Consider the following 19,050-nt stretch of genomic DNA (forward strand, 5'->3'; position numbering starts at 1 on the left):
TATAGACATGGAGCTTTATATAATATAAAGCTCCCAAGGTATAGGCCTAATATTTTGACAAGAGCATATTTTAAGCTTACATCGTGTATTTACTGCGTTGAACGCACTTGTGTCTCTGATTGGCTGCTGAGGCTATAGATCTGCTGTTGCCGAGTGGAAATGTATGAATGAACTTTGCGTCGTACGCGCGTTGTTAGCTTTGACTTTGCAACATCACAGTAGTATATGCGCTCGTGACAAAGGTGTACTGAAAATTTTAGAGTAGGCCTACTCATACTTGGCTGTGGGGTTTGACCCCCACCCTTTTTATTTTACCCCACCCTTTTTATTGAGGCACCCTTAATATATTGAAAATTCCTGACCCCCACGCTTTATACTGAGGCACCCTTTACACTGAAAATTCCTGACCCCCACCACTTTTTGCTTTGTATACATTGATGAAGTCACAGGCAATTTGGTTCAAAGTAAATTAAGTACACCAAGTTCTGCACCTATCATCACACAATAGCCTAGTGGATGTAAACATGCATCAAATGAAATTTTGGTTGGGCACTTTTTGTGGTTTGGCACTTGGAAACTACATGTAGGATGATTTTATCATTCAATGAAAATATATTGTAGGTGGCACTCCCACCCTTTTTATTTTACTCCCACCCTTTATATCAATCCACCCTTTTTACCAACAAAGTTTAAACCCCCACCCTTTTAAGGATTTTCCAAATTTCCAAGTGGCACCCTTTAAAAAGGGTGCCCTGCCAACAGTGTACTGCAATAAAAATATGCATGGGGGAATAATTTAACAAGCATGAACATTGCACTTTTGCAGATTGGAATTAGCGCTGTACTTTAAAAAAAATAATAGTAGGCCTAAGCTTTTTCAACAAATTCCTTCAGCGGTGTCCATATGTCACACAATGCACGGATCAAAATACAAGGGGGCAAAGGCGATTCACCCCCAATTTTCAAAAAATAGCCCCATGGATAAAAATTGTCCATTGCAAAATACACACATGAGGGCTATTTTTGACAGATTCCATGAAAATAATAATCAAAAAAGTATTTTGAGGCCTGTCACACAATGCCGCTAGTATCACCGCTATGGAGCTTGAGTGCTTGACCATGCATAGCCAGTGGATGAGGTGCCAATGTGATGATAACATGTGTTTCAAATTCATGAATTAGCCAATCAAAACCCCATTTCCATTGAATAATACACCATAAACAGCAGTTACATCAGCACCAAATCGGCATACCGCTGAAGAGCCTTGCTGAAAACAACCACTGCCATTGATGTGATAATGAACTACTACGCAGCAATCCTATAGGCTTAGGAACCGGGGGCTCAGCCCCCTCAATAATTTTGGTGCAGGGGCTGGAATACCTTTCAGCCCCCCAATAATCCTAGGTGAAGTTAAAAAATTGTGATAAAATAGAGGGAAAATGGGTGTTTCCAAATTACCCCCCCCCCCTGACCTGACCCTACTTCATGACTTACCACATGTTGACTTAATGACACCCTTGCTAATAGTAATAAGGACAAAAATTTTACTTTTGCATCAGGGTTTTGGTTTGCATCAGGGTCTTTGCCAAACATGTTGGAATCAAGAGCACTTTATTAGAAGGGTAGTGCTTAATAACTCATGAATTGAGGGAAATTATGAGATTAAAAAAAGGTACAACTTTTTAAGTTACAAGTGAAAATGGATTTTTTTATATATCTTAGAATTAGATCCTTTTTTATTTGGGGGAGGGGAGGCACCCCATAGATCTACCCTGGTACCTAACCAAATCAATTCACACTCACAGTTAATTGCACTCACAGTTAAATTTTGCTTCATTTCAGAGTTTCATTTTTCAGATTCATTCATGTACCAGTAATATAACAGATTGTGCAGGGCAAGATGAGTTCATCAGGAGAAGACAACCATGGAATTGAAGTTTATTTTACTGCAGCAGAGTTTGCAAAGTTCTCTGAGTATGAGAGACTCAGAATGAGGAATATGAAACAGAACTATGAAATGATGATCAAAGTTGGTAAGAGTTTGTTTTGGCTCAAGTTACTAATAAAATGTTCCTTTTTGCTTTTAAGCTGTTGACTGAGATTGTGCTCTTTTTTATCAGGGTCAGAATTTTGATCAAGAATCCGAGAATCAATTATCCCAGTGATTCTTGTAAACAGATTTGCGCGAATCCTAGTTGATTCTTGCAAACTTTTGTAGTTTACAAGTTAATTTGCAAGAATCAAAATGATTCCCGCAAATTTCCCAGCAAACACAAAACGTTTTCGACATCATTTGCAAAAGGTTATAAAAGGTTGTTAGAAAACGTTTAAATGTCGGGTTATATAAAGGGTATATTAAGGGTATAAAACGTTTTCACAACAATAAAAAACATTTCTTGATAATCAACTGCTCAGCAAGCACAAAATGTTTTATAGAAAACGTTTAAATGTCTGGTTATATAAAGGGTATAAAAACGTTTTTATAACGTTCCAAAAACATTTTTGAAAACTTGATACAAAACATTCTAAACAGAATGTTATTTTGGGGTTGACAAAATATTTTGCGAAAAATGTTTGCCCAAAATATTTGCAAAAACGTTTTAAAAAACGTTTTTATGACCTTTATATAACCCGACATTTAAATGTTATTAAAACGCTTTGAAAAATACATTTTAAGAGCATTTGGAAAAAATGTTTGCAAAAATAGTTTACATTAACATTTTGAAAACATTTTAAAAATATTGTTGTAGTGTATTTTCATACCAAACGCTTTAAAACGTTTTCATGACCTTTATATAACCCGACATTTTAATGTTATTAAAACGTTTTACCAAAACCAAAAGCCAAAATATAACTTATTTAAAACGTTTTTAAAACGTTTTTGTGTTTGTTGGTTATTCTGCAAAAATCAAGATTGATTTTTGCACTGCAAAACAAAAGTCTGACCCTGCTTTATTCCTTTTCAACTACCCAGCAAACACAAAACGGTTTGCAGAAAATATTTCAATGTCGGGTTACTTACAATGAAAGGATATAAAAAATGCTTAAAATAACATTCAGAAACATTTTTAGAAAACTTGATGCAAAACATTATAAACAGAATGTTGACATTGACAAATATTTTGCAAACTTAAACTGAGCCTGTTTGAGGGGGCACTGGCCATTTTTAGCAATTTTCGGAGAGATTTTTCAAAAATAATGTCCACTTCAATTTGGGACATGGGGCATGTGCCACTGGGCCTATAGTACTAATAATGCAATACTTTCTGAATGGTTTCCACACATCTAGAGCAGCTCAGAGCTGCCAACTTCCTCATTTGCTGACACTCTTCTGTCTTCTGCAAAACATATTAAATCTTTTGCATTTACAGCCATATGGCTAAATCTTCTGCATTTACAGCTATCTGGCTAAAAAATCAAAACAAAATCAACGCCCACTGCCCTGTTCTTTAAAAAACAAAAACGGTTGAGAGCCTTGGAAAGGCATTTTTAAGGGTCTTAAAAAGCAAACATCCAGGAGCTTTCAGGGGCGCTGATCCCACGCAAGGAGCGCCACATCCTAAGCTTTTTTTGCACTTCGCAGAATTCTTCTACATTACATTCAAATGTTAGCAGCTCTGCACATCTGTGTAAATAAAAAATAAATAAAATAAATGTAGCATTTTTTTTTATACTTTAAAGTAAATCAAGTTTAATTTTGAAAATTGAATTTTGAAACAAAATTCTAATATTTTTGGTCAATTGTTTGCTATTTTGATTTTCTCAGGTTTGAATGTCCCACCACCTGATTTCATGAGATCGTCTGGAAGAAAAAAAAACAAGATTTCATATGATGACAGTGATGAAGATGCTGACAACTGGCAGCCTGGAGGAAGCAGATGTAAGTATTAAAGCAATTATGTAAGATTTGCTCATCAGGCCAAAAATGGTGAAATTTGGAAAAAAAGGCACTTGATATAAACATCTAGTTTACAAACCTGATTTTTGGTATATATACTTGTCCACTCCCAAAATGGAATCAATCAAATTTGTTGTACAGAGTTAAACACAGCAATTGTGACAAAAAATAACCTAGTGGGTTTCTTTCACTTTACCTCATTATCAGTGGCATAACTAGACAATTTCATTTGGGGGGCAAGAGGAGGCAAATATAATAAATAAATGAGGGGCCAGGCATTGTTCATGATGGTTAGGTTTGTAAACTGCACCAACAGCCTTGTCGCACTTGCCGACCAGGGTCAGAAATTTGCAACCAAGTGCAATTAAGAATCCATTTAGATTCTTGTATTTATAAATTTTGTTGACCCTGCCGACAGGGGGTGGGGGGAATAAGTATAGTGAATCCAGCACCTTTTGGCAACAAAAGAAGTTTATGGTACAAATGGCATATTGAAGCTAAACTGGTGACATAATTATATGGTACAAAAGTTGAATAAATTTGACACAAAAATTGGGTTTTGTTTAGGTTATATGACTAAATGTGAGGTTAATTAGTACTAGTAACTCTCAGAAGTAGGCCTACTTTACCTAAAAGTTTCATTTGGTACCCATTGATTTTGGTGTTTACTGAAAAGCCCAAATGCAACATAGGATGCATCATAGCACTACCGCAGGAACCGTTGTTTTATTATTACGATGGAATATTAGTCGAACACGCATACGATGTGCATAACAGGATAACACAGTACGTATATGGTGTACGGGCTGGCAGTCGTGACATATCAAAAGAGCCAACAAGACTCGTGTTCAAATGATTGCTTGACCGTCACTGCTCGCATCAATTGGCGACATGAGCTGGTATTAAATAGCGATTTTCTTTGTATTGCCTCGTCTGTTTGGGCCCAAATTAAAAGAGGACATATATATCTGACAGTGAAAACTAACATTTTATTCCAAAAAAATACAACTTCTTATGGAAATGCTATAATATGGCTTTTATTCAACTGATTAAATTAAGTTTGTGTAAAACAATTTCTATTCACATAAAGTTCAATGAAATTGCACCCCTGGATGGACATTTTAATAACAGTTCACTTATTTTTTCATGTTTTATTCTATCCAGCTCGTAAGAAGAATTTTAAAGTACCCTTGAAAAACAGAGGACAAAAGAGAGAAATGGTAAGTAATGATGACAAAGTGAGCTCAAAATTACTTAGAGAACCATTTCACCAGTAGCGTAACCAGGGGGGCAAAAAAATGAAAGAAAAAGTGCCCCTCTGACAAAAAATGAAAGAGAAAATCAGAAGGGCAAAGGAAAAGAAAAAGGGCAAGGAACCCCTTTTCTAGCAAAATTCAGGGCCAAAATAGTGTAAAATACAAAATTGTTACGCGATACATGCGCACACCCCAACAATAAAGCCCTTTTAGCTGGATAATGGGCAAAAATAGTGTAAAATACCATTTTTTTCATGCTGCGCACGCACATCTTCCCAATAAGGCCCTTTTCGGGAAGCTCGAAGACATACAGTCTCTATGTATTGTATGATACAACTGCAATTTTTTTCGTCTGTGCCCCAAAACTTTTATTTTGCCCCCCCTGACCAAGAAAGCTGGCTACGCCCCTACATTTCACAGCGTTTAAGAAGAGCAACTATGTGTTTTGGACAGGGGGTGAGGGTATAGTGTTTTGGATGATTTCCATTTTCTCTTTCATATATTTTGATTAACCTTCCAAATAAAATTGCGGAATATGATATCATTTTAAATAGGGAGTAACTGTTCATCCTCAAATGAAGCCATTCTTTCCTAAAAGAGGTTATTCCTTAGGAGTGACAGAAATGAGATTTTGTTTTTTATAGCTACCCAAGTACCACTTTCTCATAATTTTACCCTGATAAAATCTAAGTGTTTGAAGATTTGTTAATGGCATGATAAAAAAATTGAAAATAATTGTCTTGTTTAGTAAATGCTCCGGGAAAATGCTGGGTGTTCTATACCATGTTTAAAATCTAATGTCAAGTCATGATTGTGACAACTCCTTCAAATGCTCAACTTTTAAAAATATTATTTAACTCAGAAAAAGCCAGAAACATTCTCCAGACCACCTATGTATGACAGCGATGATGCATTTGAACAACTTGCTAATATTAACATAAGTGACTTTGAAGATGACGAGGCTGTATGTACTGTTGAACAAGCACCTCCTAAGAAGAGAAAGACAACCATGGAAATGCAGAATGAGACAGGTACAACATAGAATTTAGTGTTTAGTGTTTGAGCATTAATTGTTGGCCTATGAACCAGGGTTGTCACTACGCTGGACGGCGCTGGAAGTGGATGATGATATTTCATCAGGGGGGGTGGTACCCTCAAAGCCTATTCCCTGACCCCTAGTGTTACTAAAGCTACGCTTCGCCTTCAATATTTTAACCAGTACTTTTTGGTCCTGGTGACAACCCTGCTATAAACCATGTTACCAATTGTTATATAGATCATATCTGGAGGACACTTGAAATCTTTATCTATAAAGATATGGTTATGTGCTTCTGAAGAGTGAGGCCCTGTGGCCTTACGAAACAGATTTGTAAAGCATTATGTAGCTGTATCAAATCCAATTAATTAATTATCTATAAACATCTAACTTTCTCAGAGCCACAAACAAAATTCTGACCCTGCACCATCAGATTGTTTTACAGTGACTTTTAAGCATCATGTTTACACCGTAACCATGCTAGCACGAACATGACTCATATCAGTCATCAATTTCTTTTTTAAAATTATAAATGTCATTTTGGTCCAATAAATGTGACATAATCAAGACCACTTTAAATTTATGTTCAATAAAGTACTGATTGAGGGGTCATGTGATCATGATGTCATCCCAAACAGTTGGCAGTATGCACTTGGAATCTTTATGTAACATCTAACCTTCTTAGAGCCACCACTATCAGACCGGGCTATCAGATTGTTTCACAATATAGTTATGACTTTTAAGCATCATGTTTACACATGCCTATCATAATGAAATTATTAGTTTCCCGTCACCCGCCTGCATCACTTTTTTCAATTTGACCAAAACTTTCATTATTTTCATAAAAAGTCAATTATCTGAAAATTGAGATGGAAATAATCAAAATTGAAACTGATCATAATCAGCAGATTTCTTAGTTGTAGGGTAGTGGATGTGGTAAATAATGGAAATTTAAGGATTACCTCATCATGTTTCTAGTGATTACAAAAATTGCAATTTGTTTTTCATTTTAATAAAAACAAAATCTTTTCTCAATCTGTTGCAAAATGTCTGTAATGATGATCATGATGATCTTAGCATTATAACCTGTTTTGAGATGGCCTTTCATCAACAATATAGGTAATAGCCCTTTAAATGAAAGTTTTGACAATAATGAAAATTTCCAAAATAATGAATCATGAAATCATGACCTCATATTTCACTGAGCAAAATGTGACGGGAAACTAATCATTTCATTTCATTAGCCTAACCATGTTAACACGAACATGACTCATATCAGTCATCACTTTCCTTATCATAAATGGCATTTTGGTCCAATAAATGTGACATAATCAAGACCACTTTAAATTTATGTTCAATAAAGTATATAGTATTAGTATATAATTGAGGACACATGTGATCATGATGACATCCCAAACAGTTGACTGGAATTGTTCTTTGCCTGCCTGTTTTGTTGAGGATTACAGTGTTGTAAACTTGCACACAATTGGGTAAGGGGCAAAAAAGGCTATGTAAAGTGAAGTGATTATAAGTGAGCATACTGATAAACCAGTCCTTTGCCTTTGTTTATGAACATTGCTGTCAGCTTGTTGTCACCTTACCTGTGCACTTTTATTGTAATTAGAAACATGTTAAGTATTAGCTATCAGAGTCAGTATGTAAATTAATTGTTTACATTTATTAACATGACAGGTACAAGACGTTACTCCTTAAGAGAAGGAACAAGAAAATCCTACAAAGACCTAGAAGCAGCAGAAGACGATATCTATGTTTGTGAGTATTTGATACAGTGAGAGCAAAGTTTGAATTTGGCACTATACCTGTTGTCAACTGCATAGAGTTGTAAATGCAGTTACTAATTGCACCTTCAGGGGTGTAAGTTACTAGGGTCAAGTGCCCGGGTGCTGGACCAATTTTGTAGGGCCTGCATAAATCAATTGATTCAGGACCCCCTCCAAACTGACAGTCAAAATTTTTGCGTGCTTTGCTCACATTTCAACACAGTTAGTAATTATGAGAGACCATTCAAGGCCAAAATTCCCCTTTATTATGACCAAATTAGTAATATTTAGTGCAAATTTATGTGGGTTCCATGCACAATTTTGTGTACAAAATTGTATTTATTTGCAATTTGTACCCTCTTGTTTGCAAATGATCTGATTAGGAAATATCCTTATCATGGACACCACAAAACTATGCCCCCTGAACAACTGTTTATTTACGTATGTAAACCTTTTGTTGTAGGACGCCTCAGTCATACATTGTCAAATTAACATCAAATCATGTAACAAAATTCAAAGTTGTTGAATTGATCCCCTTACCTGTGATAGGAATGGATGTATATGAATCCTGCTGCCACTAAATGATGTCCCCAAAGCTCTATCGGATGTAATGTTCCGGATTTGTTCTTTGTTCCGTTTTGTGGGAGCAGGTCTTATTTATCAAACTGAGTGTGCATAATATGTTGAAATCTTTATGATTTTGAAAATGGAAATATGAAAGTACACTTTAGCAATCTGGCATCTGCACTACTGACATGTCGCTTGTTTTTTAATAATGCATTATTGTTGTTACACATTTTATGCAGTTTGTGAAGACTGTCATGAGCTGTATGAAGATGATTGTCCAACTCACCCTCTGACTGTCATTGAAGACACTCCAGTACCATCTAAATGTAAGAACCGTGCTCAACTCAGTCTACCACCTGGGTTGGTTGTTAAGGAGGCTGGTATTGAAGGAGCTGGTGTTGGAGTATGGACAGAGAAGTTTATTCCAAAAGGAGTGCGATTTGGTCCCTATGGAGGGGAGATTGTTGTCAACGAAAGAGTTGGAAGAGAAAGTGGATATGCTTGGGAGGTAAGCTAAGTTTTATAAAAAGTGCATTGGATCAGTGGTAATATAAAATGTGAAAACAGCAATGATCAGTCTATAATATCGAATTGATTAATTCGAATTAAACAATTCATCGAGTGGCCATGAGCAGCGCCATTAGACATGTTACAAGACTACCAAGTGACAGGTGATGGACCATACACACACAAAAGTATAGGCACTTTTTTGATAATTTTCATCAATGTTACTCAAAACTTACCTAGCTAATTTATTATACATCAGGGGTCTCTGCCTTTTTAATATGTTATGAAAAACTAAATTTGAAACATATCTAGCGACGGAAATAAAAATCCATCGACGGATAGTCTTGTTATGCTCTCACAAACTTTTAAAAAAATCTGAAAGAGCCAAAATTTTGGTCTAAAAAATGCCCAAGGTTACTGCTGTCCCATTTAAAAGTACAGGAAGACCACCTACAGCGTTGAGGTCAACTTTCTAGACTTCCTGTCTACTGGCAGTAATGGCTACTACCCAGTGCTAACATCAATGAATTGTTTAATTTGAATTAATCAATTCGATATTATAGACTGATGATGCAAGGCTTACATCTCCGTTCATTGGTAAAAACTCAACAGACCTTGAATTCTAATCTAAAAGGTCTTAAAGCGCGCTTCAGACTCCGTATTGTACGTACAATATTGTATGTACAATACTTTTCGTGACGTCAAAAAGTATTACACGTGCAATAAATAGTATGTACCGGGAAAATATATATTTTGCTACAATCATAGGTTGCTTAATTTCTAAGAGTTCTAAATTTAGTGAGTGCACGGAATGATGAACATCTTTTAATGTCTTCTTGTATTCAACCATATAGGTATCATAATACCTACCATGATTCAACTGTACTTGAATTATTATATAATCAATGGGCACCTTTTTAAAGTTAATAATACGTCGTATTAATACTAATATTTATAATAGTAAAATTGTAATAATAATATAAATGGCACATTCAGATCTTATTTATTTATTTATAGATTTATCTATTTAGGCCTATTTATTTATTTATTTATTTATTTATTTATTGATTGCTTGCTTGCTTGCTTGCTTGCTTGATTGATTGATTGATTGATTGATTGATAACTGATTGATTAATTGATTTAGAGATTCATTTATCTTGATATTTAGTCATATATTGATTTAGAAAGTTTAAAAGTATTATTTGTAGGCCTTTGTATTGATTCTGGTTCTGATTTTATTGATACTGATATTTTTGTTAATTTTTAAAGTTTTGGCATAGCATTCGTTACATTATAACACGCTGTGTTATGAATTTGCAACACCTTTTTACATATTGATATCGTTGAGGCATGTTATGATAGGCCTACTTATGATCATCACAATACATCCATAAACGTGTTAATGCAGTAACCGTGGCGTTAGGGGCACGAAGCCCCCCATTGATCTGAAACATTAGAAAATCCCATAGGAAAACTGCGAAAGCGGCTTGTGCCCCTCCCCTCATCAGAACCGGATGCAACGCCTTCTATACTTTTTCATTCATTAATTATAGGCGTATTAATAGTAATGCGTTGAGTTTTTTAAAAGTAATATCCGCCTTTTTTTCTTTCTTTTTGAAATGACATACGGTACTTGTTACAAAAACAAATCAGCATGGAAAACATTTTTTTTTCGTCAGAGGCAGATATTTGGCCTATTCAGTGTCATAAAGCTACAAAATAGACGATCTTTTAAAATCATTTTTAAATGGCTATTTATTTTTCAACCTCATTGTTTGTATTTGTAATGTTCACACAATCTGAACATGTGCTTATAGGACAACGATTTTGAATTAAACATGTTAATTGTGATATTTTAATTCCCCTAGAACACCACAGTTAAGCGTCCAAAATTGTAAGTGGGTTTTCTTTTATTTAGGCCTAACCTCATTATTTCGCTAAAATTACTCAAATCCCTCCTAAGAGTTGTTGTTACTAATAAACATTTCATAATTTTGGGCAAAGGATAGCCAAATAGTTAATTGACCGAAATCGTATATTTGCACCAATATTTGACTGAAATCATATATTAACATTACCGCCCCTTCGTGGCTTTATTGCAAGCCAAAGTGTGAAACGAGATTACTTGAAATATATATTTCAGAGTTGAAAGAGTTTCAATCCTACGAATATATTTCTGAAATATGTCTCTCTGATTGATTGATGGTCAAGAGGATTACGGCATCCTCAAAGCCTCTTGCTGTAATTCTCTAATCGATATCTATTATAGGACCGATCTTCTGAAATCCATACAACCGTGTCAAATGAAATAGTCTCGAATCATAATTTGTGCACGATACAGGGTGTCCCAGAATGATTTGTACCGTGTTTGCAAAAATAACTAAAAATAGAAGACGGGCAGTGTATCTATTTTTGATACCAGCATTATAATGTTGGATATGTCTCCTACCTATTCTGTTAATTTCAGCACGCTACCTTTATTTGTTTTGGGGTGGCATGCAATAATGTAAAATCGATGAAAAACGACTTCGCATACCTTTGAAAAATGGCACGATACGATGAAATGAAGAACGTGGGATGTTTGGCACAGCATTTCGACGACAACTACTGTTGGGGTTGCGCCTTAAAGCTTGCCGGACAGCTGCAATGTTCGCTCTAGTTCTTACAGTCTTACGAGCACCTGAAGCTTCACTCTGCCGATTCCTGACAGTTCCGTGCTCGTCAAACTTCTTTCGTTATACACTATCGTCTAATGAATCTTCTTTGCGTCTCAACATAGCTGCGGTTTGCCAGTAAGTTTTGAAAGAAATCCACGCTGCTGTACAGTAAATTGAGGAGCCGACTTTTCTGTACCACAACCAATTCGATCTCTGCAAGCATTTCAAATGACATGGACCTCACACCACAATAACTATATTTAAAACTACCGCCAAAGAGAGAATTGGATTAGGCCACAAATCCTTAATTCCATATAATGATTGCTTCAGTAACGTCATAAATAATAGATAGATATCGGCTATTTAGTGGAAATATGAACAGGGCACAACTAAAATACCTGCATAACTTTTTCCAAATAACTTTGTGCTGAACGGTTAGTAATGTTACAGATTTTCAAAATAGGTTGCGTTGTCAAAACTTAGAATTCATCATTTTTACGCAATCTTCTATAACTTCTACTAGAAACGTCAAATTTTTAAAAACTAAAAAATCTGAGAAAGCTAACTATATGTAGAACTTAAAATGCAAAACAATATAACCATTCAACATGTCCTTCATACCTAAAAAATTCCATCTTTCCCGGTACAGATCATTCTGGGACACCCTGTACAACGTCAGATTTCGGAATTTTATTAAAAATAGGCATACATCACATTGAACAGGTTGAATGCTGGCAAAAGTAGATAAAATAACTATGGGTCAAATTTACATTAATCAGTGTCCTGGGGCCAGGATAACATTTAGGTCTCCTTCGAATTCTAAAACAATACTCGCCAAATGTCCTTGCTTTCATTTTCTCATTTAATTTGTTTTAATTTTAATTAATTTCTTTATCCACTGGCTCTCTGGTAAATCCGGTATTGCCAAATATTTCTTGTCCATTACCCGTGTTAATCTATTTATTTATTAAAATGAACCATCTATTAAATTCCTATAATACAATGTATAGGCCTAGTGTATTTGATTACAAATTTGTTTTTATTTTTGATTGGAATTTGGGTTCCATTACACGATTTCATAATAAGATATGTTTGGGCATGGCGGAATTAGTATATGATTAAAAATAGACATACTCTTAGGCCCCCTTTTTAATGTTTGTAGGCCTACATTATTGATATCAATATTTATGTACAAAATGCAAAAGAATGTATATATATTTGATTGTTTTGTAAACATTAAATTTGATGTTTACTCATAATTATGTCTGGAAAGTCAGGGAAAAACTAAGGAGTATCGGTATTTAGTTTCCTGGGAATGTGGATCAGATGAGCAGTGAGTAAAAACATTTGCCCTAAATCTTTATTTGATTTTTATTGTTTTATGAATTTATTAGGGCTACTGGTAAAGTGCAGAAAAAACCTCCAAACGCACTTTAGGATTTTTCATCAGCAGCAGTAGAAATTTCTCTTGCATAGATTTTCTGGTGACCTCGCTTGGATTTAGCAAACAATGAACCGTCAGGGTTATAGCGCGTTATTTAATCTGATTCAACTCGTAGCGTGGCACGTATATTTATTGCACGTGTAATACTTTTTGACGTCACGAAAAGTATTGTACATACAATATTGTACGTACAATACGGAGTCTGAAGCTAGCCTAAAACCTGCTTCTGGAAACGAGTACACTCATCCAGGACTTTAATAAGCAGCAATGAGAATTTTCAGGAAATTTCCTGAATTGGAATCTTTAGGAAATGCATCCAAATAAAATGATGCCAACACATCTGATTCATGACCATTTTGAAGGTTTCATTTGGCAGTTGCATCTGTATTAGCAAGAAATTGTGCTCTTTTGTTGACTTTTCCTTCTGGGAACAAACACAAACAATCAAACAAAACAGATCATCAGGACCATAATGCCCTACATTATTGTTTGTTTGATATTCATTAATTTTGTACTTTGACTTCAGATTTTTAATGACAAGAAGAGAACACACTACATCAATGGAAGAAACAAGCACAAAGCCAATTGGATGCGCTATGTCAATTGTGCCAGAAATGAATCGGAGCAGAACCTGATAGCATACCAGTACCGTGGTCAGATTTATTATAGAAGCTTTAAACCAATCTATGCAGGAAAAGAACTGCTGGTGTATTATGGAGAAGAGTATGCAAAAGAGTTGGGGATAGAAGAAGAAAAGTTCAAAAATGGTAAGCAAGTGAAATATGTGCTCTGGACCCAATTACCTATAGCTAGCAAGACTACCTGTATGTTAGGCTAAGGCTGGCATTGGTCGCCAATGTTGCAGTTGAGCAAATGTCATTTTGGTTGGTGGATCAATGTTGGTATTACAAGCAAATGCCAGAAGATTGATATTCATAATAATTATTTGGTAGTTATTAGGGTTCGCAGATTTTTGCAGCAGATGGAAAAAACCATGGTTTTAACCGCAGTTTTAACCACTTGGCAGAAACAGGTTTTTGTCAGTTTTTGCCACTTTGTCGGCAAAAACCAAACCCTGGTATTCAATAATAATAGTTCTTTCACAGTTGAAGGTCAATGTCTTCCCCAGACATATTTGGGACCAATTAATATTGAACAACCCTTCTAATAGAGTCCTACCTACGCTTCTGGTACGTGCCATCACAGCCAGAAAATGGTCACTTTTATTATACCATTTTCCAAATTGTGTGTGCTCAAACATGTCAAAAGGACATGCCTTAGGCCAAAAAAAAAAAGTTGTTTGCTTGCCCTCAACCGACCGACCCTAATTTTGGAAATCAGATCCAAAAAAGTTTGTTTTTTCTATTTACTGTACAAAAGAATACCGACCCTATTTTTGGAAATTCCTGAAAAAGTTTTTTTTTATTTTCAAATTTTTGCATTCTGAAGATGTAAAAAAAAAATGTATTTTAGAGCTTGTGTTCAACATTTAAGTTGTTTTCTAATATTAGTTGATTCATTTTGACACCAAAATTGTCTGATTTTTCATATTTTGAGCCTTAATTAATACAAACATTAGAGTTTCCTAGTAATTAAAAAAAAAGGAAAAAAAAAAGAAATCCCGACCGACCTACCCAATTGTTAAAATTCAATTGAGGGCAAGCAAACAATTTTTTTTTCTTGGCCTTATGTGGATGAGTGATTAAACAAAAGGGGAGAAGATATGGATTTAACATCTGGACATCAGTCTGGTCCCAAATGAGAACTTTATAGACCCCATTTCATACGCCTATTCCATTTTAAATCCGTATACCTTCTATGGAAGATGTGCCCTATAGTGTCACCCATTCATGTAACCTCATCTGAAAATCTGGATTAGCCCTTTCCTTGACATCTGGATTCCCTACTATATGTATTTACCCCAATAATACAATGACATTTTATCTTCTATTTCCACAGATGGTACTTTTCATCAATGCGAGATTTGCAGCATAGCTTTCACAGGTCGGTTATTTCTTCTGAAGCATCTGAAGTATCGGCACCGTCAACATGTTGATCTAACTATGTACCAATCAAGATCATCTCCAATGCTAGGCAGAACTTTGTGCAAAGTGGTGTCATCCCAACAGGGCAAACATAATGCAACAACAATCCCAAGATCAAAAAGTGTTACATTTCATCATCTAGCAAGTAAGCAAAAGGAAAGTAAAGGAGAAATAACTTATTGTGATTTGCAGAGCAGTCATGGTACATCATCTCAATCTGTGAATAGTCATCAACATGTGAATGGCAGTGATAAAGTATCTAATGTTAAGATGCATGACAGAACATCACATCATCAGGGGAATGTGAATGGCAACGGAATACAAAAAGACTTACAGCATTCTACTGATAGGCCATACAAGTGTAACATGTGTGGTATGAGATGTAAATCAAATGCTCACTTGACAACACACATGAGAATTCATACAGGTGAAAGGCCTTATAAGTGTCCTACATGTGGGAAAGGGTTCACCCAACAGAGTAACCTCAATTTACATGTAAGGTTACATGAAGGAATCAAACCATACCTGTGTATGCAGTGTAAGAAGACTTTTACACGTAAAGATTATCTGCAATATCATATGAGAATTCATACAGGAGAGACACCATATAAGTGTGATACATGTGGAAAGGGTTTCAACCAAAAGAGCAATCTCAAAGTACATATACGGACACACACAGGAATAAAACCATACCAATGTATTCATTGTTACAAGACGTTTAATGAAAAGGCTAAACTGATAAATCACATGAGAATTCATACTGGAGAGAAACCATTTAAGTGTCAGACATGTGACAAGGCATTTACAAGAAAAGACTCTTTAAATATACATAAAAGAATTCACTCAAAGATCAAACCATAAAGGTAGTCTCTACTAAGTCCATGCATGGTCAAACCATAAACAAGCTGTATCAAAATGATTGGTTTTGAAAAGTCTGTTTCCATATGCAAAGTTTGGTTCCCTTAAAATAGTCATAATTTATTGTACGGTATGATTGTTAATCAATAAATTGTATGCAGATGCAGATTGTTTGTTGTATTTTGATGGGGCAGTCATGTTCATAACCACTGAAAACTGATGGGTACCAATCATTTTGATATATTATTACAGCTTGTAAGAAGATGGTTTTATGAATAGAGGCAACTTGATGAGCCATCTAAGATGTCTGGATAGAGACATTTTAAGTATGGTATGTGAAAGGATCTATATAAATCGCCATGTCATGTGGCATGAAAGACAGAAATTCAAAAATGCATGTACAGAACCAGGCTCTTGAAACTATTAACTATTACTATTGATTTATGTTTAAAAGAACACATAGCTTCTCAAACATTCAGACCCAAATTAGTTCAGACCCAAATGCATAAAGGAAAACCATTTCACATTCCAATTCAGTTGGTGCGTCTTGTCAAGAATACACGAAATGTCCATTATGACACGATAGTGCATAGTCATATAAGGCAGTGAGCGCACCGACACGCAATAGTGGCACGCTTGTAGATCCTCAATAATTGCGCGATAATGCATTCGCGTAAAACACATGCCCGAATTGAGAACGCGATTCGGCGGCTTAGATGTGTACCAGTTTCGTTCATTTAAAACAATGGGGATGTACTCGCAAAAGTAACATGATTTTTTTCTGGAAAAAGGCACTTTCACTTATAAAAATTATACTTTTAAGTTTAAAAACTGAATTAGAATGAGAACTAGAAGGCTATATATTTGTACACAAATACGGCTATACCCGCATGTTATCGGTGTACCCAAACTTACAGTCCTTATTTGCTGAGGACTTAAAATAAAGAAATTGTAAAAGTCACCCAATTGGGCAGGAAATGTGTGAAAAGTGAAAGTCCAAGTCACAAGCTTTAATTGAATGTAGGTTGCACTGTCGTAGCACTTAAAATAAAGAAATTGTAAAAAGTCCCCTCCCAGGGTAGTTGTCTCTCTTACTCTCCATAGGTTGCTGTTGTCAGTGTCTCTTACTCACAGTGAGGTTATGCAATATGATTAAGGGGAAACTATTCCAGAGGGAGTATGTAAATTAAATGGAACCGCCATTTCAGAGGGAGTATGTAAATTATATGGAACAGCCTTTTTTGAGGCCATTTCAGAGGGAGTATGTAAATTATATGGAACAGCCAATGGGTATATAATTTAACTGGAACAGCCTTAACGCTTCACGCTGGTATTTCCAATTATGATATAATACGATCTGTTTAGTCCTACGTGTGTGGGGTGGATGAGTGTGTGGGTGTTTGTAACAATATAATTCTCAGGTGCTATCTGTGTACATATTCTGAGCCCGAAAGCTGCTTTCTTTGATGAGAAACGGCCTGCCCTTTGTTTTAAAATTTGGGGCCCTGGGGCCCATAATATTTGACTTATGAGGCCCATGTACATAATTATGTTGAAGTATATTTCTCTAGTGCTATCAGTAGACTCAAGCTGGCCACTGTAGCTACTTTATTTACTGAGTAACGGCCGGCCCTATGTTTTAGCGTTTGGGGCCCTGGGGCCAATATTATGTGATATATGGGGCTCATATGTACATATAATAATGTAATTTTCAAGTGCAATCTGTGTACAAACTCTGAGCCATAAAGCTGCTTTATATGATGAGAAACGGCCGGCCCTTTGTTTTACCATTTGGGGCCCAATTTATATGACTTATGGGGCTCATGTACATATGTTAAAGTATGATTCTCAAGTGCTATCAGTAGACTCAAGCTGGGCATTGTAGCTGCTTTATTTACTGAGTAACGGCCGGCCCTATGTTTTAGCGTTTGGGGCCCTGGGGCCCATATTATGTGACATATGGGGGTTTTATATACATATTACAATATAATACTAAAAGACCTATCTGTGTACCAAATCTGAACCCTGTAGCTACTTTATTTGCTGAGAAACGGCCGGCCCTTTGTTTTAACATTAGGGCCCCTGGGGCCCCCAACCTTCTACATCTGGGGCCAAAATGGGCAAAAGGCACATCTACAACTTAGGGCCCATACATATGCCACATATGAGCCCTAGTGATCTTGTAATTTTAGAGCTAGGCTTGTCAATCTGTTGCACCATATCTTAACATTTGGGCCCCTGGGGCCCATAATATATAACATATGGGGCTCTTGTATATTTGTAAATATAGAGTATCCCTAGGGCTATCAGTGTACCAACTCAGGGCCCTGAGGCTGCTTCATTTGATGAGAAATGGCGTGCTTTGTATTTTCACATTTGGGCCCCTGGGGCCCGTGACCTTTGACCTATGGGGCCAAGATGGGCAAAAGGCACTTCTACGGGGTAGGGCCCATAAGTGTACCAGCCCAATAAGTACATTATATGGGCCCCAGGGCCCCAAACGTTCTAGTTCTATCAGTAGACTCAAGCTGGGCATTGTAGCTGCTTAATTTACAGAGTAACGGCCGGCCTTATGTTTTAGCGTTTGGGGCCCTGAGGCCCATATTATATGTCATATGGGGTTCATATATACACAGGACAATATAATACTAAAAGACCTATCTGTGTACCAAATCTGAGCCCTGTAGCTTCCTTATTTGCTGAGAAACGGCCGGCCCTTTGTTTTAACATTTGGGCCCCTGGGGCCCCTAGCATTGTACATATGGGGCCAAAATGGGCAAAAGGCATCTACAAGTTAGGGCCCATACATATGCCACATATGAGCCCTAGTGATCTTGTACTTTTAGAGCTAGGCTTGTCAATCTGTTGCACCATATTTTAACATTTGGGCCCCTGGGGCCCATAATATATAACATATGGGGCTCTTGAATATTTGTAATCATAGAGTACCCCTAGGGCTATCAGTGTACCAACTCAGGGTCCTGAGGCTGCTTCATTGGA

At 36.2% G+C, this 19,050-nt stretch overlaps 1 protein-coding gene across 1 annotated transcript; it reads left to right on the forward strand.

The window, feature by feature from the left end:
- The first annotated feature begins 1,868 nt into the window (after window positions 1-1,868).
- LOC140139606 (histone-lysine N-methyltransferase PRDM9-like) lies at window positions 1,869-16,053 on the forward strand. The gene is made up of 8 exons (XM_072161311.1): window positions 1,869-2,034; window positions 3,768-3,881; window positions 5,064-5,137; window positions 6,018-6,186; window positions 7,884-7,964; window positions 8,779-9,047; window positions 13,674-13,914; window positions 15,107-16,053. The coding sequence occupies exons 1-8, from the start codon at window positions 1,902-1,904 to the stop codon at window positions 16,051-16,053; spliced, it is 2,028 nt and encodes a 675-aa protein (XP_072017412.1). The 5' UTR covers window positions 1,869-1,901.
- Window positions 16,054-19,050: the final 2,997 nt, after the last annotated feature.

This window comes from Amphiura filiformis, chromosome 18, assembly GCF_039555335.1.
Source record: "Amphiura filiformis chromosome 18, Afil_fr2py, whole genome shotgun sequence".
NCBI classification, from domain to species: domain Eukaryota; kingdom Metazoa; phylum Echinodermata; class Ophiuroidea; order Amphilepidida; family Amphiuridae; genus Amphiura; species Amphiura filiformis.

Coding starts and splice junctions, on each gene's coding strand:
- LOC140139606 (XM_072161311.1), top strand. CDS start 1,902: ATGAGTTCATCAGGAGAAGACAACCATGGAATTGAAGTTTATTTTACT. Junction 2,035..3,767: donor TGAAATGATGATCAAAGTTG/GTAAGAGTTTGT, acceptor TGATTTTCTCAG/GTTTGAATGTCCCACCACCT. Junction 6,187..7,883: donor GGAAATGCAGAATGAGACAG/GTACAACATAGA, acceptor TTAACATGACAG/GTACAAGACGTTACTCCTTA.